The sequence below is a fragment of the Tupaia chinensis genome, unplaced genomic scaffold, assembly GCF_000334495.1.
Source record: "Tupaia chinensis unplaced genomic scaffold, TupChi_1.0 Scaffold148607_1, whole genome shotgun sequence".
NCBI classification, from domain to species: domain Eukaryota; kingdom Metazoa; phylum Chordata; class Mammalia; order Scandentia; family Tupaiidae; genus Tupaia; species Tupaia belangeri.
This window is the reverse complement of record NW_006208456.1, coordinates 906,082-925,950: the sequence shown is the minus strand read 5'-3', so window position 1 is coordinate 925,950 and position 19,869 is coordinate 906,082. Positions and strand designations below refer to the sequence as shown.

The 19,869-nt window shown below is 44.5% G+C and overlaps 1 protein-coding gene across 2 annotated transcripts in view; it reads left to right on the top strand.

Annotated features, from left to right (window-relative positions):
* The window catches only part of DPF3 (double PHD fingers 3), a 190,148-nt gene that overhangs the window by 24,755 nt on the left and 145,524 nt on the right, over positions 1-19,869 (top strand). For both annotated transcript variants that reach the window (XM_006170495.2, XM_027769093.1), the window contains exon 3: positions 6,760-6,867. In XM_006170495.2, the coding sequence (XP_006170557.1) occupies positions 6,760-6,867 (108 nt within the window). The remainder of the gene's footprint in view (positions 1-6,759; positions 6,868-19,869) is intronic.

Genomic DNA, 19,869 nt, shown 5'->3' with positions numbered 1-19,869 from the left:
TCTTTCTTTCTTTCTTTCTTTCTTTCTTTCTTTCTTTCTTTCTTTCTTTCTCTTCTTCTTCTTCTCCTCCTTCTTCTTTTTTCTCTATAGGGCAGATGTACTCACCAGAGAGAGATAGAAAGAGAGACTGAAAAAGTGAAAGAGCATCCCCCTGTTCCCCTTTCCCTCCAGAGGAGTTAGCCACATGGCAATCCCTTTTCCTCTCTTCTCCTCTTGGGATTTTTTTTTTTTTTTTGCTATAGGGTGTGTGTGCTTGCCAGATAGAGAGACAGAAAGCAAGAAATTAGCCCCCAGGGGGGATGGCCACACCGCAATCCCTTCTCCTCCATTCTCCTCTCGGGTTCTTGTGCACGCACACACATGCGCCCAGCGTTAGTTTTAAGCCACTGGGTCTGGGACGTGAACTGCGGTCAACTACATGGGAGTCCAGCGACATAGCCATTACGCTAACTGCTGGTCCCTCCTCTTGAGATTTTGAGCATATATGTGCACACACTTGGTGTGTTTCTTTAAGCCTCTGGCTCTGGGACTTGAACCATGGAGTTGGTTATGTGGGAGCCAGCCATCCCAACCACCTCACCACTGGCTGGCTCAGTCTGCCCTTTTCAATAATCACTTATGGAGTTCTGTAGCCCTGTCTTGGTGAAGAATCCTTGTCTTATGTCATTATCTGTTTATAAACATGGAGGCTGCTAATGACACATCATGGTGACATGGTGGGAGCAGGATGTAGAGCTCTTTAAATGGTACTGATGTCCTGGAAAAAAGCCTCCTGTTCCACCCTTTTCCTTCCTAGGATGGGATGGGGTTGGGGACAGTTGAAGAAAGGGCAGCAGCCTTTGGGTTCTTAATTGGGAGCCTTTGATCCTGTTACTTGGCTCTAAGCAGGTGAGTCACTATCTCTTTCCTCCAACTCCATTTCTCTCTGGTTCCTTGGATTTTTGATTGGCTCCCCATCACACCCAAGTGGGTATGTGGGATGGAGGGATGGGCTGTAGGTACGTCTTGTTCTCTCTTGGGACAGAGGGTATACAAATTGGCTCAACTTACAGAAAGGTAGATTCTGATTTAAAATAAGGGAAGGGTGAGTCTCTTTATCACAGTAAGAGTTGGTCAACAGTGAGGCGATCTGTCCTGGGAGGTAGTGAGTTCTCCATTGCTGAGGAGTCTCAACATCAGCTGTGGGTCCACCTCTGAGATGCTGTAGGGATAGCCCTTCTTTAGGGAGTGGGGGGATTTGAACTGCCACAGCTCAAATCTGGTTGTGGAAGAATTCCTTTCTTCCTCATTTCAATCACTGTTTCTGTCTCATATCATCCTTACCTCTCTTTTCTATTCCATTTCATCTTCTGAATACTTATAAGCTCATGCTTTGTCTGTCAGGGAAGCTCAGAATGCTCAGGATCCACCTGTCGAACTTGAGCAATGTGCATAACAAGCTATTTGTCTGGAGTCTGCTCACCATGTAGGCATCAAGCCCATCATGCTGAATTTTTCTACAGAGTTAGTTCTCCCCTCAGCAAATGTGTGCGTTTCTGTGTGTGTGTCTGTCATGCCTGTGCTTGTGCATGGACATATGTGTTATAACTGGAGTTGCAGCTTAAAGTAACAGAAAAACAGTTTTCTCAGTGGGGTATGTGAACGAAGGAGTAGTGGTGGCCTTGGTTACCAGGGAAGACTGCTCCCCTTCTTGTCTCCTGCCTCCTGTTTCCCCTCCTCCCTATCGCCCCAGCCCCAGGCTCACTCCTCAAGGTTAATTTCTCTGACTGCAGCTGTGCCTCCGTCCTCCTCCTCCCTTCTCCGACTACCACACACACAGGCTATGAGTTATGTGCCTCCTGTTCTAATGAGATAAACAACATAAGTCTCACGAGGCTCTGCTCTTCCCTATGTCAGTGTACTCCAGGGCTGAATGTGTTGGTCCCATAAAGGAACCCTGGTGCCTGTCAGCCTAGTGAGGAGGGCAAGGAGGGGTATAAGGAGCCTCAGGAGAGTATCTGGGGCCATTTGCTTATTGAGAAAAGGTGGAAGCAAAGCAGACATCACAGGGAGGCCTGTTTCTACCTGTGAGGCTAAAGGACCAAATAGCAGGATGGGTGGGCAGGGCAGGGGTCTTCATCGTGTCATGTGGGCACAGAGTCTGACACTTTTCTAAGTCAGCTGACTCGTGATGATCAACAACGGACCATTGTCAAGCCCTTATGGTTATAGAGAGCATCCTCTTTAATATAAGCTAATCTCCATGACAAACCCTCTATAGTAGGCATTATTAATGCCCTAATCTCACAGGTGTGGAGACGGGCTCAGAAAAATGTCGGGATATTTCTCAGGATTCATGAGCTCTGCCTCTGTGCCATGGAGCTTCTTTAATTCACCAGATGAAGAGCAAAACAAACATGGCCCCCTCTTCTGGACATTCAAGCTACTTACCAACATGGACTTACCAGGAGAGTGGGCTATAGCTGTAAGCAGAGTGGCCCGAGGCTGCACTACTGTCTCTGACCAATGGGTGCAGTGACTACAGACTTAGGGTGGGCATAGGACCTGGACAGGTGCTGACAGTTGCAAACTCTGGCCACTGAGGCCTTCTGGGAGAGCTGGTCTAGAGGGCCCCTTCTCACTTAGCTGCTTCCAGTCTCATGCATGAAGCAGCCTTTGGGGCAAGAAGGAAACCCAAGGCTGGCTGGGTGAGATGGGTTCTGGGCTTAGTTCTGAGCCCACTTTCTAGAGTCCCTCCTGGGTGGCTTGGGTCCTGGTGAGTGAGTCTCCTGGAGCCAGGAATAGCAGGGCTAATGGTCATTTACTACTTGCATTTCCGAGCCACTAAGTTCTACTTGAATTTGCTTAATAAGCACTCCCTGATATGCTTGCCAGGGACTGTGTGTAAAGATTGGGGGTACTGAGATAGACATGGTTCTTGCCATCTTGGATCTTATAAAATTAGTAGAGGAGACAATCTAATGAGTAGGTAATCAATTATAATTTCTTGGGAGAAATAAAGGAACTCTGGGATCCTGTTAAGAAAGATCCTAAAAGTCTTGGTACATCAGAGAAAACATTCAGGCAATAACTAGATATTGCTTGGACATCTAGGAGTTCTTTCATACAGTGAAATAATCTATAAAGTTCTTTAAAAAATAGTCACACAGGGGCTGGCAGGTGGCCTGGTGGTTAAGGGCACTGGACTCCCACTTGGCTGACCACGGTTTGAATCCCAGACCTGGTGGCTTTCTTTCTCACTTTCTCTCTCTCTCTCTCTTTCACTCTGTCCCTCTCTGGTCAAATTAAAAAGCAAGCAAGCAAGCAAGCAAGTTAGATAAAATAATTATTTAAAAAAATAGTTTCACAACTCCTCCAGCTACTAATATTCAGATTAGATGGCTCTGGCGCGGATTTGGGGCACTGGTGTTTTTGAAAATTCTCTAGGTAATTTTGGTTTCAGCCTGGGCTAAAAATCACTAACACAAGGTAAGTGGGGGTTTGTGGGACTGGTTTGGGAATGTGGAGTAGTAGACCAGTCCTTGTGCTTGGCCTTTTCTGGGATCCTAGAGAATACCATTCTGGAGACGGCTTCAGCATTTAGAAGGGACCCAGAATCCATACATCTACTCAGGATCAGAGATGACATGGTCTTGGAGTGAGCCATACTGGAGATGTTGAGCTAGTCAATGATGCTGTCCCTCAAAATTGGGACGCACTGGACCTCCTGTGAGAGGGTACAATCTTTCTTTATTTGGTTTCTGTAAATCAGCCACATGTCTGCTCTTCAGAGCTCAGGGAGCTCAGACCTGCAGGATCCTCCTACTACATAGATGCCCATGAGGCAGGAACTCTCTTCACTCCAGCCTTAATAGTTTCTAAGAAACAGAGTGGGAAGTGTCAATGGAAAATAAACAACTCTAAGAAATTAATAATTAATGTGGTTTATTTCTAAGCAGAATATGAGTGACCTAGGCCCTGAGAGGAGGCAAAACATGGCTTTCTCTAGGAGTGATCAGGTACAGGGATTCCTTTTATTTGATTTTGAGAGCAAGAGACAGAGTTGGGAATTTAGTGAAGTTTTCCAATGGTCTGGCCCAAAAAGGCGGGACATGTGGAAGGTGGTGGGGACTGCTTGTCGGTTATATAGGTGGGTTTACAGTTTTTAGGATGGTGATTGGAAAAGGAAGGTTGCTAAGATCAGAAAGGAATGTACTTTAGCAGTGATAAGGAGGCTTAATATACATCACAAAGATACTATGCCAAGGGCAGGGTATAGGAAGAATCCTGTTACTAATGGGCCACAATGGTCTGTCAACATCTGTGGGCTTGACTCCCCCTGGAAAGGCCCTCTGGAAAGGACTTGGGAAAACTAGGAAAAAAGCAGTCAGAATTTTGTCCACAGAAGGATCAAAACTTCCAACTTGTTCAGAGTCTTGCAATCTGTGGGAGAATGCATCAGCTATGTGATAAAATGATACATTGACATGGAGAGACCTGGACATTTTGTTGCTTTTAATGCTGGGATGGTTGCCTCTGCTTTGGACCCAACCCAATAAATGGGTAGAGATGAACTTATAAAAATGAAAAAGTGAATGACCAGCTATATAGCAATGAAACTTTTATAGATGATTCTCTGCAAAGGCAAAGCATAAAGTGAGGGTCAGCAGGTGACTGGATCCCACGTGACCAACTGAGTGGTCCTAGTCCCAGACCTACTGACTTGAGAAACATGCCAGGGTGTGTACATGCATGTCCAAAATTCTGAGAGGAGAAAGGAGGAGAAGGGATTGTGGCATGGCCATTCTTCCTGGGGTTGCTTTCTAACTCCTCCCTCCCCTGCTCCAGATCCTTCTCTGTCAGTGAGTGCACCATGCCCTGTAGGAAAAAACACGATCAGTTTTCCTTCTTAAGGGTCCCCAAATGGAAGACAGCATAATGGGAATAGGGGTCCTGATGCTTTCTGAGCACTGTGGTCCTTGAACCCAACTTGGGCTTGGAAATAGAAGAATTTGAGTTCAAAATTTACCTCTAGGTGATGGAGCTGTTGATACTCTCATTTAAGGCTGGCTCATCTAACAGCTGTCACGTGCCATTTGTCTAAAGAAGACAGAGCTATGACATTAAAGTGAAGCGAGATGTATTCATCCATTCAACAAATATTTATTTGGTTCTTCGATATGTTGGGCAGTGTTCTGGCTTTGAGGATTCTGATGAGAACCTGACAGAAAAGTCATGGTTCTTACTAGCTTTTTGTGAGTATGTATGTGTGCACATGCGTGCTTGTGTGAACACACGTGTGCATGCAGGCATGGTGTTTTAAATAGGGTCTTGCTGTGTGTGATCTTCCTGCCTTAGTCTCCTCAGTAGCTGGGACTTATAGACACATGTTGCTGCACCTGGCTTTTCAGGGTGGGCTGGGAATTGAACTTGGTCCTGCCATGTGAGCAGCAGCATCTAGCATACTCTATGGTGGCTGGGCCCTTATTAACCCTTCTCTCTAACAGAGGTTGGTGAGTTGGCCTGATATATATATATATATATTTTTTTTTTTTTTTGAGAGGTTTTTGCTATAGGGCGCATGCACTCGCCAGCCAGACAGAGAGAGACAGAGAGACAGAAAGCGAGAAATCACCCCCCAGGGGGGATGGTCACGCCACCATCCCTTCTCCTCCATTCTCCTCTAGGGATCTTGGGCACGCACGCACATGCACCCAGCATGAGTTTAAGCCACCGGGTCCGGGACGAGAACTGCGGTCAACTACGTAGGAGTCCAGCGACATAGCCATTACGCTAACTGCTGGTCCTGGCCTGATATCTTATTTTGGGGGACATTAGTCAGTCTTTTTGGACCACAAATCACCTAGCCAGTCTTACACACCTTCTTCTCTCCTCAGCGTCTGTCCCTTTCTCTGGGAATAGATTGTGGTCAAGTGCAGAGTCTGTGTTTCTCCACTGGCATCACAGGAGTGTTGTCTGATGAGCAAGAAAGCTCCTCAGGGGCTCCTGGGATGTGGGTGATGCTGGGGATATCAAGGCCAAATAAAACTGGGATTCTCGCTGGGAGACAGTGTGGTACATGAGCCCAGCCACTGAACCCCTGCCTGTTTTTTTTTTTTCTGTAAGACCCAGTCAAGTGGGCAGGGATACACAGGAATGCTGAGACTGATCTCCAGGGTATTCTCCTGGAAGTTGCCTAAGGCTATCTTTGGCTTCAGTGAGCTGATAGCAGCTAAGGGTCGGTCGGTCGGTCGGTCGGTCGGTCGGGCGGTCGGGCAGTTGGTGAGGGATACTAGGAAGTAGATCTGGTCCTTTTGATCCTGTTTCCACGAAATGCTTCTCAACCCAAGCTGGCACTAAGGTAGGGTTACCAACCTCTGCTGCTGCACCTTGAAGGGAATCTGTTTAACCTGGACTTGAAGGGGGGCAGTAGCTGTAGACCCACTCTGGAAACACTGATGACTCTGCAGTCTCTGCTTGTGGTCTGAAGGTCTGTCATGTTTAGCCTCCCCAGGCCAGAACAGCTGAAATGGTTTTGGTAAAGGGGCTGGTTCTTTCTGGCTTGGGCTTGCTGAACAGCATGGTGGAGCAGACAAGGCAAGGGTCCTGGGGTCAGATGTATGAGACTTGGCCTTGGTTCTACCATTAACCAGCTGTGTGGCCTTGACAAGTCACTGGACTTCAATTTCTTCTCCCTGCAAATGAGAAGGTTATATAAGGTGGTTTCCAAGGCCCTGTTCAGCTTCGAGCCTTTAACCTTTACTCTGTGTCTGTCCATAGGCCTCGCCCCAGGCCAGCTGTACACATACCCTGCCCGCTGCTGGCGCAAGAAGAGACGTTTGCACCCGCCTGAGGATCCAAAGCTGCGACTGCTGGAAATAAAACCTGGTGAGTGGCTCCTGGAACTGGGCTTGGCCTATGATGGCATGGTGGGAAGGACTATATTGGGCCAGGCCAGGCCAGGGCTGGTTTGTTCTTTTGTCCATAGAGCTGAATTTTCTGGAGAGCAGATGTGTCCATGTGGTATCCAGAGGTGTACCTGTGCCTGCTCTTACACAAACATGTCCTGTGGCCACCTGAGCTTCTCTTCCCTTTGGCTGTCTCTTGCCCTCTCTCTCCTTTGTCTTTTTGCCCTTCTTGTTTCCACCCATGGGGTTAAAGCAAGCAGCAGAGTAGGACCAAGTCCAGGATGACTTGCTTTTCCAATAGAGCAAAGGAGCCGCACCCCTTTCAGGTCAATAGGATGCCTTCCTCGTGGCCTCAAGTAAACATGCTATCCCAGGCTAGGTGTTTCTAAGGAGCAGGGACTACACTGTGGGCCTTGGCTACAGACCCTGTAAGAACATCTTGGGCATGTTACTTGAAAAGGGGCCAGTTTGCTGAAAATAGAACCCACCTCAGATGTGGAAATAGAAGATTCTGAATTCAGAATTTACCCTCGGTGATACAATGTGCTCTGGGGCCATGCAGGAGGAATTGGTTGGTTTAGTTGACTACTGACCTAGAGTCACATTCTGATTACATGGCCATCTTCAGACCTGTGTCTGGGTTGCAGCAAGGCCAAGGGATAACCCCAAGTCCTTAGCTTTAAGGGAACATCTGTTCTTGGTGCTGGAGCTAGATGTGATTCAGGGTGGTGGGAATAGTGCTCTCCAGTGGTGTAAGTACAGAGGTGACATATTCCCTCCCACTGTCGCCAAAGCATTGCAGCCAGGCCCAGAGTCCGTGCCTGCCTTCCCCATTGACCCCATAGGATGTGTTGGCTCTACAAAATCTCGACCTTCAGCTGTTTGGACCATTGCCACTCACAGTTCCAAACTCAAGACAGCTGTGATTGTTTACATTAACTGTGATTGCACTTGTATATTCGTTTTTTTGGGACAAATGGCGACTAGATTCCTCAGGGTGCACCATCCAAGTTCACACGTTTTTATACATTTACAGACCTTGTGCATACTCCAGGCTGGTGAATGAGATTATCCTACATTCCTTCTGGCCTCCACCACCTGCATGCAGGTTGCAGGAGACCCAAGTCTCCTAGAGCCATACAGTCTAATAGAAATATAATGCAAGCCAAATGCATCATTTTACATTTTCTAGTGGCTATATTTAAAAACAAATGAAAGAAATTGGGAAAATGAATTTCAATATGTATTCTATTAAATACAATATATCAAAAATACAATCCTTTCAACATGCAATCAATATAATACGAAAGAAAAACACCAACAAAAACAAAAAGAAAATTATGAATGAGATCTTTTTAAATTTAACTTAATTTATTATTATTTAAATGTGCTATAGGGCACATGTGCTCACCAGAGAGAGCGATGTGAGAGAGAGAGAGAGAGAGAGAGAGAGAGCCAGCAGGCTCAGGACTTGAACCATGGTTGGCCATGTGGAAGTCTGGTGCCTTAACCACTGCATCACCTGCTGGCCCCATGAATAAGATCTTTTCCATTCTTCATTCATATCATTTTTGAATTCCAGTGTGTATTTTACTCTTCCCCATATCTCAGTTTGGACTAGCCACATTTCAAGAGCTCAGTGGCCACATGTGGTGATGTAGTACTTGCTAGTCATGCCTGTACTTGCTCATGTGGTTCTACAGCTGCACTCAAAGTGAAGCAGCAGCAGCAATGCCCTCCTGGGAGCTTGTTACGAATGCACAATCTTGGACTTCACCCTGGCTTGCTGAGTTGGAATCTGCAGTTTCTCATCACCCCCAGGTGTGCATCCCAGGGATGCACACCTGGAGGGTGAGAAACACTGGTCTCAAAGACTTATAGGTGGGACCAGCAGTTAGCATAATGGCTATGTTGCTGGACTCCCACATAGTTGACCGCGGTTGGCATCCCGGACCCGGTGACTTAAACTCACGCTGGGTGCACGTGTGTGCGTGCCCAAGCTCCCGAGAGGAGAATGGAGAAGAGATTGTGGCATGGCCTTCCCCCCGGGGGGTAATTTCTCGCTTTCTGTCTCTCTGTCTCTCTCTGTCTGTCAGGCAAGCGCACGCACCCTATAGAAAAAAAAACAAAAACAAAGACTTATAGGTAACTGGACCACAAGTCAGTGTGGCATGATTCCATATCCTCCGTGTTTCTTTATTAGATGTAAATAATTGTCAGTAGAAACAGGTGCTGCACGGGGCAGGGACTCCTTCCTTGGCTCAGCTCCATTGGACCAGGTCTTAGGAAGAGGCGCGGAGACAGATAATCTCTTTGGTTTGATCCTTACCTAGACCACCTTAATTCTTTGCCACTAAGAGCCCTGTAGGAGATGTCATTACAAGAGGGCAAGCACAGGTGGGATTGTGTGAACTTTGTAGGAGGGTATTATTATTATTCCAGCATCTGCTAGTAGTTATTGATAGATGTGTTTTCTTGTTTGAGGATGTGAGCCCTCTGGGTATATTTCCCCATCTGTAAAATAGGCACAATGGTATGTGGGATTCATAGTTAGCCTTGTAGTTTACATCACAAGGACCAAACATGTGCTATAGGGCATATGAGCTTGCTGGTGAGAGACAAACAGAGAGAGCGAGGGAACGTGAGAAAGCCTCCTTCCTTCCCCAGGGAGGAGGAGCCATGCTGCAATCCCTTCTCTCCATTCTCCTTTTGGGATTTGGGCTGCATGCACATGTGCCTGGTGTGTTTTTCAAGCTACTGTGTCTGGGATTTGAATCGCCCTCTTGGCCATGTGGGTTCCAGTGGCCTTAACTACTACATCATTGACTGGCCCAGTATTCGTCCTTTCTTACTCTTTTAAATGAAAGAACTTGTTTGATTCCAAGTAGGTAATATTATACAGAGTGGGGCTCTGTCCCTCTCCAGCTCTCACATGCCCTTCTCCTCATGGGGCAAACAAGGTGGCTTCCAGTGGTCCCAGACTTGGTACTCACCACACCCAGCAGAAAGGCGGTCCCCTTAACCAGCTAGGCAGAGAAGTTCCTAGAAGGACTGATTGGTTGGCTGTCAGTAACATGTTTTTACATACAGGAGATTAAAAAGTATAAAAGATTGAACATTCTGATCTAAAAATTCAAAATCCAAAATGCTCTGGGAACCAGCAGTTAGCGTAATGGCTATGTCGCTGAACTCCCACGTAGTCAACCGCAGTTCGCGTCCCGGACCCGGTGGCTTAAAACTCACGCCGAGTGCGTGTGCGTGCGTGCCCAAGATCCTGAGAGGAGAATGGAGGAGAAGGGATTGTGGTGTGACCATCTCCCCTGGGGGGTGATTTCTCACTTCCTGTCTCTATGTCTCTCTCTGTCTGTCTGGTGAGCGCACGCGCCCTATAGCGAAAACCTCTTCAAAAAAAAAAAATCCAAAATGCTCCCAAATATGAAACTTTTTGAGCATTGACATGATGCCACAAGTGGAAGATTCCACATCTGACTTCATGTGGCAGGTCCCAGTGAAAGTGCAGGTGTGTAACACAAAGTTTATTCGGTGTCTGCAAGGGAAGAAAAGACCCCAGGAACTCCTAGAAAATAAGTATTGGATGTGATATGTCTTTTTTTGTGTATGCCCAGATTCCCCCAAGAAAGCATGCCCCGAAGGCTAAGAAGATGGCACTGTGCAGCTTGGACTGCCAATGGCAGGTCTCTCGTGCTGCCCCCCATGGGGCAAAGTCCTGTACACATTGTGGTTTTTTTGCTTTATCTTTGATCTGTGATCCAAAGATATTGTCAAAAATGCCAAAGGCCTGCCCTATGGGTAATAGCAATAAGGCATCTTTGCTTTCTGATGCTTCAATGTATACAAACTTTGTTTCATGCAGAAAATTATTTAAAAAATTCAATAAAATTACCTTCAGCCTATGTACATAAGACATATATGAAACATAATAGAATTTCAAAATTAGACTTGGGTCCCATCCCCAAGATATCTCATTATATATATGCAAATATTCCAAAATTAGAAAAAAATCTGAAATCTGAAACACTTCTGGTCCCAAATGTACTCATCTTGTATGATATAGTGAAAAATAAGAACCAATCTACCAAGAAGAAATCAGTGAATACCAATTTTTTCCTTATTTATTTACATTTAATGTCTTTACAGTGTACATTTCTTTTTCCAGCATGTCAGTCAAGACAAAGATATATACATTATCATTAGCAAATATCTTCTCATTTTTTTGTCATTTGTTTCCTCTCTTTTCTCCCTCCTTCTCCCTCCCCCCCCCATTTACTGATTCACAAAAGATCTTAAACTAAAAATATGGACAAAGCTAGAATCTAGTGACAAGTGCACTGTAAATTTCTACTGGAACATTTTTTTCTCTCTCTATGCTCCCTTTTACTAAAGAGAGGTATAAACAAACTTATTTGCAAAAAAAAAAAAAATTAGGTTAATCTTAATTTGGTCTGTTATTTGCAGAAAGCCCCATAAGAATTCAATTTTTTTAAGAGGTTTTTTCTATAGGGCACGTGTGCTTGACAGAAAGAGAGAGACAGAGAGATAGAAAGTGAGAAATCATGCCCCCAAGGGGGGATGGCCATGCCGCAGTCCCTTCTCCTCCATTCGATTTTCACTGTAGGGCGCGTGTGCTCGCCAGACAGAGAGAGACATAGAGACAGAAAGCGAGAAATCACCCCCCAAGGGGGATGGTCATGCTGCAATCCCTTCTCCTCCATTCTCCTCTCGGGATCTTGGGCACACATGCACACATGCCCGGCGTGAGTTTTAAGCCACCGGGTCCGGGACACGAACCGCGGTCGACTACGTGGGAGTCCAGCGACATAGCCATTATGCTAACTGCTGGTTCCCAAGAATTCAATTTCTAATGCAAGGCAACAGATACTATTTGCGTTATTGAACTTATGCAAATAACCATTCTGTGACAAAATAAGAAAATAAGAATGCCCACAAATATTTTCCAATTGCAAAGGTGTCAGGAAAGGAGAAAAGTTCTTCAATTAAAAAAAATGTTTTTTAAAACAAATTGCTGAATGTATCACCAACTCAAAAGAAATCCAAAATCCTTAAATCTGGAAGACAAATCAAAGAAGAAAATTGGTAATGTTTTAGACAAAAGTCATAGAATTCTATTTCATTAGTTCAGGCTTATGTAACCCCTCTTTTGTTGAATTTGTAGAGAATGTGGTCTGATTTTCCGTTTAAATCCTGAAGTTAACATTCAACATTATTATTGATATTTCCAAACTTGTCCCTACCATTAAGTTAGCCATTTTCTTCATCATTTTTTGTTCTCTTATTTCTGTCTGACTTTAGTTTTACTGGTATAGCACTCCCTTCAGAACTTCTTAAAGAGCTGGTCTGGTGTTGATAAATTCCTTCAGGTTTGTTTATCTGAGAATATTTCGGGCTTTTCTTCGCATGTGAAGGATACTCTTGCCGGATGTAGGATTTCTGGTTTAAATTGTTTTTCACTTTACACTTTGAATATATTTTCCCATTCTTTCCTTGCTTGCATTGTTTCCAATGAAAGGTCCGATGTTCACCTGATGGGATATCCTTTAAAAGTAACTTCACCTTATTCTCTTGCCAATTTTAGTATCTTGTCTCTGTCTGTAGTTTTGGTCAATCTGGCTATGATACGCCTTGGAGAAGATCTTCTTGGATTGATTCCATGTGGGGTCCTTTGTATTTGTTGGGTCTGGATATTTGAATGCCTCTTTAGGTTTGGAAAGTTTTCTTCCAGGATTTCATGGAATAGGTTATCAATGCCCTGATTAGTTTTTTCACCTTCTAGAATACTGATTATCTGGATGTTAGGGCATCTAATGGTATCTAGTATTACTTGTATATTATTCTCATCTTTGGGGGTTATTTTCTCAGCCTTTTAGATGAATTTTGCTAGGTCAGAGATTCTGTCTTCTACATCTGAGATTCTATCTTCTGCATGATCTAACCTGCTTTTAATACTTTCAAGAGAGGTTCTGATTCTCTGTATTATAGCCTTCATCTCTAACAGTTCTGCTTGATTCCTTTTTATGGTGTGTATTTCTTTTTTGTAATTGTACAAGAACTTCCTCACCTCCTGGAACTCATTGTCTCTTTTCTCTTGCATCTTCAGGAGTTTACTTCTTTTCTTGCATCTCTCTTAGCTTTGTCACTGTGAATAGTCTAAATTCTTTATCTGACATTTCCATGAGTTCAATTGTACAGTCTGTGGATGATGAAGGGCTCTTCTTTCCCCTTGGGAGAGAGATATATTCTTGGTTTTCCATATTTCTTGTACCTCTGTGGTGGTTTCTAGTCATCTGACAGATTATATGTAACTTTCTACTTGTTTTGGAGTTAATTCTGAGTGTTAGAGGTGTGTGGGAGATGACCTGCAATATATCTGCAGTGCCGTTTCCCTGATCCTTACTAAGCAACCAGCATTTTTGTCAATGGGACTAGATATTACAAAGGCCTCACAATTTCTAGGGAATAGGTGTACATGGGCTGACCTGTGGGATTTCAACTGAGAGTTCAGAGGTGTGTGGGGGGAGATGAGCCACAGTCATTGCAACTCTGTATTTCTTCTTGCTGCTCAATTTGCAGTCTCTCTTCTCTGATTTTTAGTCATTTGGTGGTATATTCATATTTGGCTAAGTTGTTTGGCTCATCTGTGACTGTAAGTGTGAATGCTTTACTTAACTGTGAGGTACTCCTATGCCTATTTCTCCTCTACTATTGTCTTTTACAACGTGGTATCCAAGGAAAGAGATTTGAATTCAGATTTACGAAGATGAGTTTCTCCCTTTCTGTAGCAGTTCAGTGGGAGATTGTGATTTTCTATGACTGTAAAGGTATTTAGATATTTTGCTACTGTGCACCTAGACCTGCCTAGACATTCAGTGTGTGGAAGTTCGCTTCCCTCAGTGTTGGGCCTGAAGGAGAGGTTTTTGGATTCCAGTTTGAAGATTCTTTCAAGAGATAGCTTATACATCTACCATGAATTACATCTATATAATTTTCTCCTCCTGTTTTTATACAGTATGATTACCTTTCATTTCACCTATTCCACTTAAAAATGTGCCTTATAATGAGCCATCTCAATATGTAAAGATTGTCCTTATTTTCTTTTAAAAATTATTCAATTTTACTTATTGTTATTATTTATTTTAAAGAGTTATTTTAATTATTATTCTTTAATTTGACTATATATATGTGTGTATATATATATATATATATATAGAGAGAGAGAGAGAGAGAGAGAGAGAGAGAGAGAGAGAGATGGAAAGTGAGAGAGCAAGTCACTAGGTTCGGGACTTGAATCGTGGTTAACCATGAGGGAATTCAGCACCCCAATCACCACACCACTTGCTGGCCCCCTCATTTTCTTTTTATAATTACATAATATCCTATTGTATGAATCTACTACAACTTAAACAAGGCTGTTCCCAAGTTTTGTGTCTAACTTTTCTTATTTAACCAGTAATAGAATGAGTATTTTGAATATGAGAATATCTTATATATAATTTGTTAATTTAAAGGATTTTGTCATAAATGCATGATGATAATTTTAGATTATTAGTCGTTATTCTTTCTTAGTCTTTGTTCTTTTTTTTTTTTTTTTTAAAGAGAGTTTTGCTATAGAGTGCATGGGCTTGCCAGAGACACAAAATGCAAGAAATCACCCCCCAGGGAGGATAGCCACACTGCAATCCCTTCTCCTCCAATCTCCTCTTGGGATTTTGGGCACACACACACACATGTGCCTGGTGTGTTTTAAGCTGCTGGGTCTGGGACTCGAACCACAATTGACTATGTAGGAGTCCAGCGACATAACCATTATGCCATCCACTTGCCCCTTAGTCTTTATTCTTAACCATATGTATACAAAGTTTTTTTATTAAGAAGACTTGAAGGCTGAAAAATTAGATCTTCTTTCATAGACTCAAAAACATACAACACTATAAAATACTTTGGACATAATTAAATCTAATTCCTTGTTTATTGAGGTTTAGACAGATTAAGAAACTTGCTCAAAGTCACATGGTAATTCCTGTGGAATCCAGCGGAGAGTTCCGGTTGCTTGATTTTCCTGTTCAATGCTTTTTCTGCTTTTACATGTTGCTAGTAGATATACTAACAAAGAAACTTCGATGAGGTTTTTTTCTCTTAAAACCTTTTTATGGGACCAGCAGATGGCATAATACTTATGTCACTGGACTCCCACATAGTTGACCACGGTTTGAGTCCTGGACCTGGCAGCTTAAAACTCATGCCGGGCACATGTGCACGAGTGCCCAAGATCCTGGGAAAAGAATGGAGGAGAAGGGATTGCAGGGTGGCCATTCTCCCTTGGGGGGGGTGATTTTTCCCTTTCTGTCTCTATCTCTGTCTCTCTGTTGAACATACATGCTCCATAGCAAAAAGGTCTCTCAAAAAGTCCCCACCCTTTTTATGATGATAAAACTAGTATACACATTCATTATTAAAATGTATCAAGAGATAGTTAGAACTCCTTCAGTCATAAATGTTAGAAACTCAAACCGACCTAAACAATAAAAAGGGAAGTCAGTTCATGTAATAATAATTCCAGAGTTCACTGGCTTCAGGCATAGCTGTATTCAGCAACATTGTAGTGAGGGCTCTGTGTCTCTCTATTTCTAACATACTCTTGTCCTCATGGGACAAGGAAGGGAGCTGCCATGGCCTAGACCCAGCACTTACAACACTCAGCAAAAAGCCCCTTAACTGGTTGTGGCAGAGAAGTCTCTGGAAGGACTGGCTAGCTGGCTGGGTTTATGTCCACCCCACCAGTCACTGTCCCTTAGGGGATGGGACACTGTGACTGAATAACCATCATCCTCATAACCAGGGTCTGTGTAGTTTACAATGCCCTTCACAAAGCATTTGCTTTCATATGACTTCCTTGGTCCTTACCATGTCCCTGGGAGGTTGCGAGGGAAGGAAAGGATGAAAGTATTTTATGTCCATTTTATGGATGAGGCAATCAGGCTGAGGACAGAGCTATGGGGAGTTTACTGCCCGTATTCCGAGAACCAGCAGCCTGCTGTTGGTGAGACCAAGGCAGGCAGCTGCTTTATGAGCGTCGATCCCTTTGTCTACAGGCATTCGCTTGGCCACGCTGGCCACCCTTGTTTATCACCTGCCTGCGGCTGAACGTGGAGCATCTGGGTTCACAGCTGACTTTGGACCTGTCCCATCCTCAGGCCTGCCATGGCATGTGAGGGAGGAGAAGGAAGAAGCCTGTGGCTGGTGATTTGCTGTGGCTGAGTCCCCACCAGGACATGGTACCTGCATCTGTGATGATTTGAAAGGTTTCCTCTGCCTCTGCCCCCAGCATAGGCAGAAGTAGCTGTACCAGGACTCAGGTGTTAAGGCCCAGCCCCAGAGACAGCCAGGGTCTTGGGAAAGAGCCCTTTCTAGAGACAAGTGACAGCCTTTGGGAGGATGGGCCCTCAGACATGTGGCCACATCCCACAGCGGGAAAAGCTGGACTCACCCAGGGCTGGCTCATTGCTCCACACCAGCACCCAGGTCCTGAGAAACAATAAATAGCTCAGACCTGGGATAAATAACTTTCAAATGACAGTGCTCCTTCTCAGATGAACTTGTTCCCAGCTTCAGGTAATCAGACCTACTACCAAGCCGGCTAAAAATGAAAAAAGTAAAACTAAAACTCCAAAGCCTTTGGCCAAATGTTCGTCATTTCCTGGTCCTGTTCTGAGTCTGTGCCCCTGGGCCCAGGCCTGGCTCTGATTGTATCACCACACCAGCCTGCAGCTGCAGGTGGTGAATGAAGATGCCACAGGAGTGCCCTAGGTCAGTGATAACGAGCCCCAGCCTGGCAGCGCAAATCAGTCAGGGCCCATGTAGGGAACGCGAGGTAGCATGATCAAGGAAATAGTCCATGGTCTTCCCAGGTTGCTTTTGAATTGTTTCACGAAACCAAAGGTTCAGTAAAGCATCTTCATCCAGGGATTCTGCTGTTTCTTATGTGCATTTGTGCAAAATTAGAAGGCAGTGACCTCTCTGGGTGGATGTTTGCAAAGCGATGCCCCTTCTGGTGGGTTGGGTGAGTACCAGGCCCTCTTCTGTGGGTACAGCAGCTGTCCCCACACAGGTACAACCTGCCCACCTTTCAATGGCTCTGCCTCGTCACTTACAAAGTAGATTTTCCATCTGAGAGGGCCTTCTTCTTTTGGAAGGGATCTATCCTCCATAAGCACAAGGTTGACTTGGGCCATGTTTTAAAATGACTTTCTCTTATTTTTGTTACATTTGGGTTGGGTTTGGGGAGAGCTTGGGCTTTGGGTTGATACTTTTGAGTGTGATTCAGAGTAGAATCACTAGTCAGAATCCCTGGAGGACTTGCTGCAAATTCTTATGAGGAAGGGGCAGTCAGTTTGGTAGGCCAAGGCAGATCTTCCCAGGGACAAAGAAGCAAGGATGGAAGCAGAGATGGAGATAGAGGGAGAAGCTAGGGATATGCTGTGTTTGACACATTGCAGTGGTATTGGGGATAACCTTTCTGAGGGAAAATGGATTGTACCTACCAGTATTTTAAAAGCACATGTCCTTTGACCTAGAAATTCTACTGCTAGGAATTTATCATATATATGTAGGGGTGTGTGTGTGTGTATTATATATATGTGTGTGTGTGTATATATATATATATAATATATAAAAATCTATGTATCTATTATCTATCTAGTAGTCTATGAGGAAGGGGACCTCAAAAGGTTTCATTCCAAACTTCAATGAAATTAAAGTACCAATTTATTTTGGTATAAAATTTTAAAAATCCATGCATAGTTTCTTTTTTTTTTTTTTGAGAGGTTTTTGCTATAGGGCGCATGCGCTCGCCAGACAGAGAGAGACAGAGAGACAGAAAGCGAGAAATCACCCCCCAGGGGGGGATGGTCACTCCGCAATCCCTTCTCCTCCACTCTCCTCTCGGAATCTTGGGCACGCATGCACACACACCCGGAGTGAGTTTTAAGCCACCAGGTCCAGGACACGAACTGCGGTCAACTACATGGGAGTCCAGCGACATAGCCATTATGCTAACTGCTGGTTCCCAAAATCCATGCATAGTTTTTTATAGCATGTTTTTTCCATGAACTTGTTGAAGACCCTCCCATATAATATATATTACTTAAATGTAAAAATTAATGTACAATATATAATGAATATCAATCTATCTCCATTGTGGCACTGTTTACAGCAATGACAACAAATGGGAATTACCAGAAGGTCCATTAATAGGGGACCGGTTAAATTATAGTACATTCATAAAATGGAATACTATTTTGTCTTTTAAAACAGCAAGCAGAAAAAGATGGAAAAATTTCAAGATATATTGCTATTTGGGGAAAAAAATAAATCACATCTCACTATGTATAATCCTTTTGGGACAGAACTTGCTGAAAATCAGTAATCAATTTGTCCATCCCAGACTAATCTCTCTATGTTTATAGAAACTAGAAGGCTGAGTTGATGTTGAAAGAAACCAACCAGCCCACCTTGGCACCCTTCTGCTTCTCGGAACCTGTTCATCACTCTCTCTTTCCAACTGGCCTCTGGTGTGGGCTCCCCTGAGCTACCCTTGACACACTTCAGGAATCTAGCTATGTCTGTGACTCTTGAAGCCCCCCAGGGTTCTGCCATCAGCACCATCTCAAATGCCCTCATCTTCTTGAGGCAGAGGCAGAGGAGGCCCCCTGGTCTATGAGAGACTTGGAGCCAAATTGTCTCAAGACATGAGTCTCCTTTTCTGTCATGCCCTCACATGGACCACAAGGAGATGCCACAAGCATTGTATCGTGTCAGCACTCGGCTCGTCTGTCTCATCTTCTTTTCTGTTTCTGCTTGAGTCCAGCAGTGACAGGCAGCTCTCAGCCACAAAGGCCAGGGTGCCACGAGGGTGGGAGCTGTGTCTGGCCCCAGGTCTGTGGAGCTCTGTCAGGAGGCTAGGGCACAGCAGAGGGATGGAGGTGCAGGTTCAGGAATCTCGAGAAGGCCTGGGGACAGGCATAAACGTTCACTTTTGCCTCAACCCCCAAAGCACAGAGCTCATCTGGGATGAGGAGGCATTCCTAGGTGGGGATCAGGAATCACATCTAGGCTGAGGTTAAGCCATGAGTCCTGGGCTAAATTATACCATGATGGAGTAAGCCCCCTGTCCTGCGGTTCCCCTCCCATCCTCCTTACTGCGAAGATGCCATCCCGCCTATGTTCCTTTACTACTTGCTAGAAATAAAAATGTGTCTGCGTGGGGGTGGGATGGGACTGAGAGCTGGGGAGAGCTCTTCGGAATTTGAAAGCATTCTCAATGTCCCTGGACCTATGTGTTTCTCACGCCCAACATCACCCCTCCAATCAGTCTTGAATAAACATCTCTCAACCTCCTACTTGCCTGGGCGTCTGAAGGACAACACATACAACATTATTTCTCTCTGCTGACTAACAATTGAGTTCAGTGTTCTCTGCGCTTGCACTTGGCCGCGGAGACAAACGCAAGGTGTTTCACGACGCAGACATCACAATTTCTACAGCACGAAGACTCGGCCAGGAACCTGGTGCCAGTGAGGGGCCTCCCCTAGACCATTTTACCAAGAATAGAGCTCTGTCCTTGGGAAGGGGGAGCGAGCTGGCAGGCGAGAAAAGTGGATAGTAAATATCCACCAGAAGGCCCTGAAGCAGGGCAGATGTTGGGTAAAAGCCAGCTGATTGAAAAAGAGGCCTCGAACTTCACTGTTTTTTTTTTTTTTTAATGTAGAAAAAAAAAAAAAAGGCTGAGGACAAACTTTTACTTGTGTTTCCTTGGATTAAATACCCAGAGTCTGTTTAAATCAGTTTAGCATCTTTCAAAGCCAGACCTTCAGTCCCTGTGGACTAGGGCAGGTAGGGCCTTCATTCTAGAGGTTAGGAACCATGGCCTGGAGTCAGGAAGCTGAAC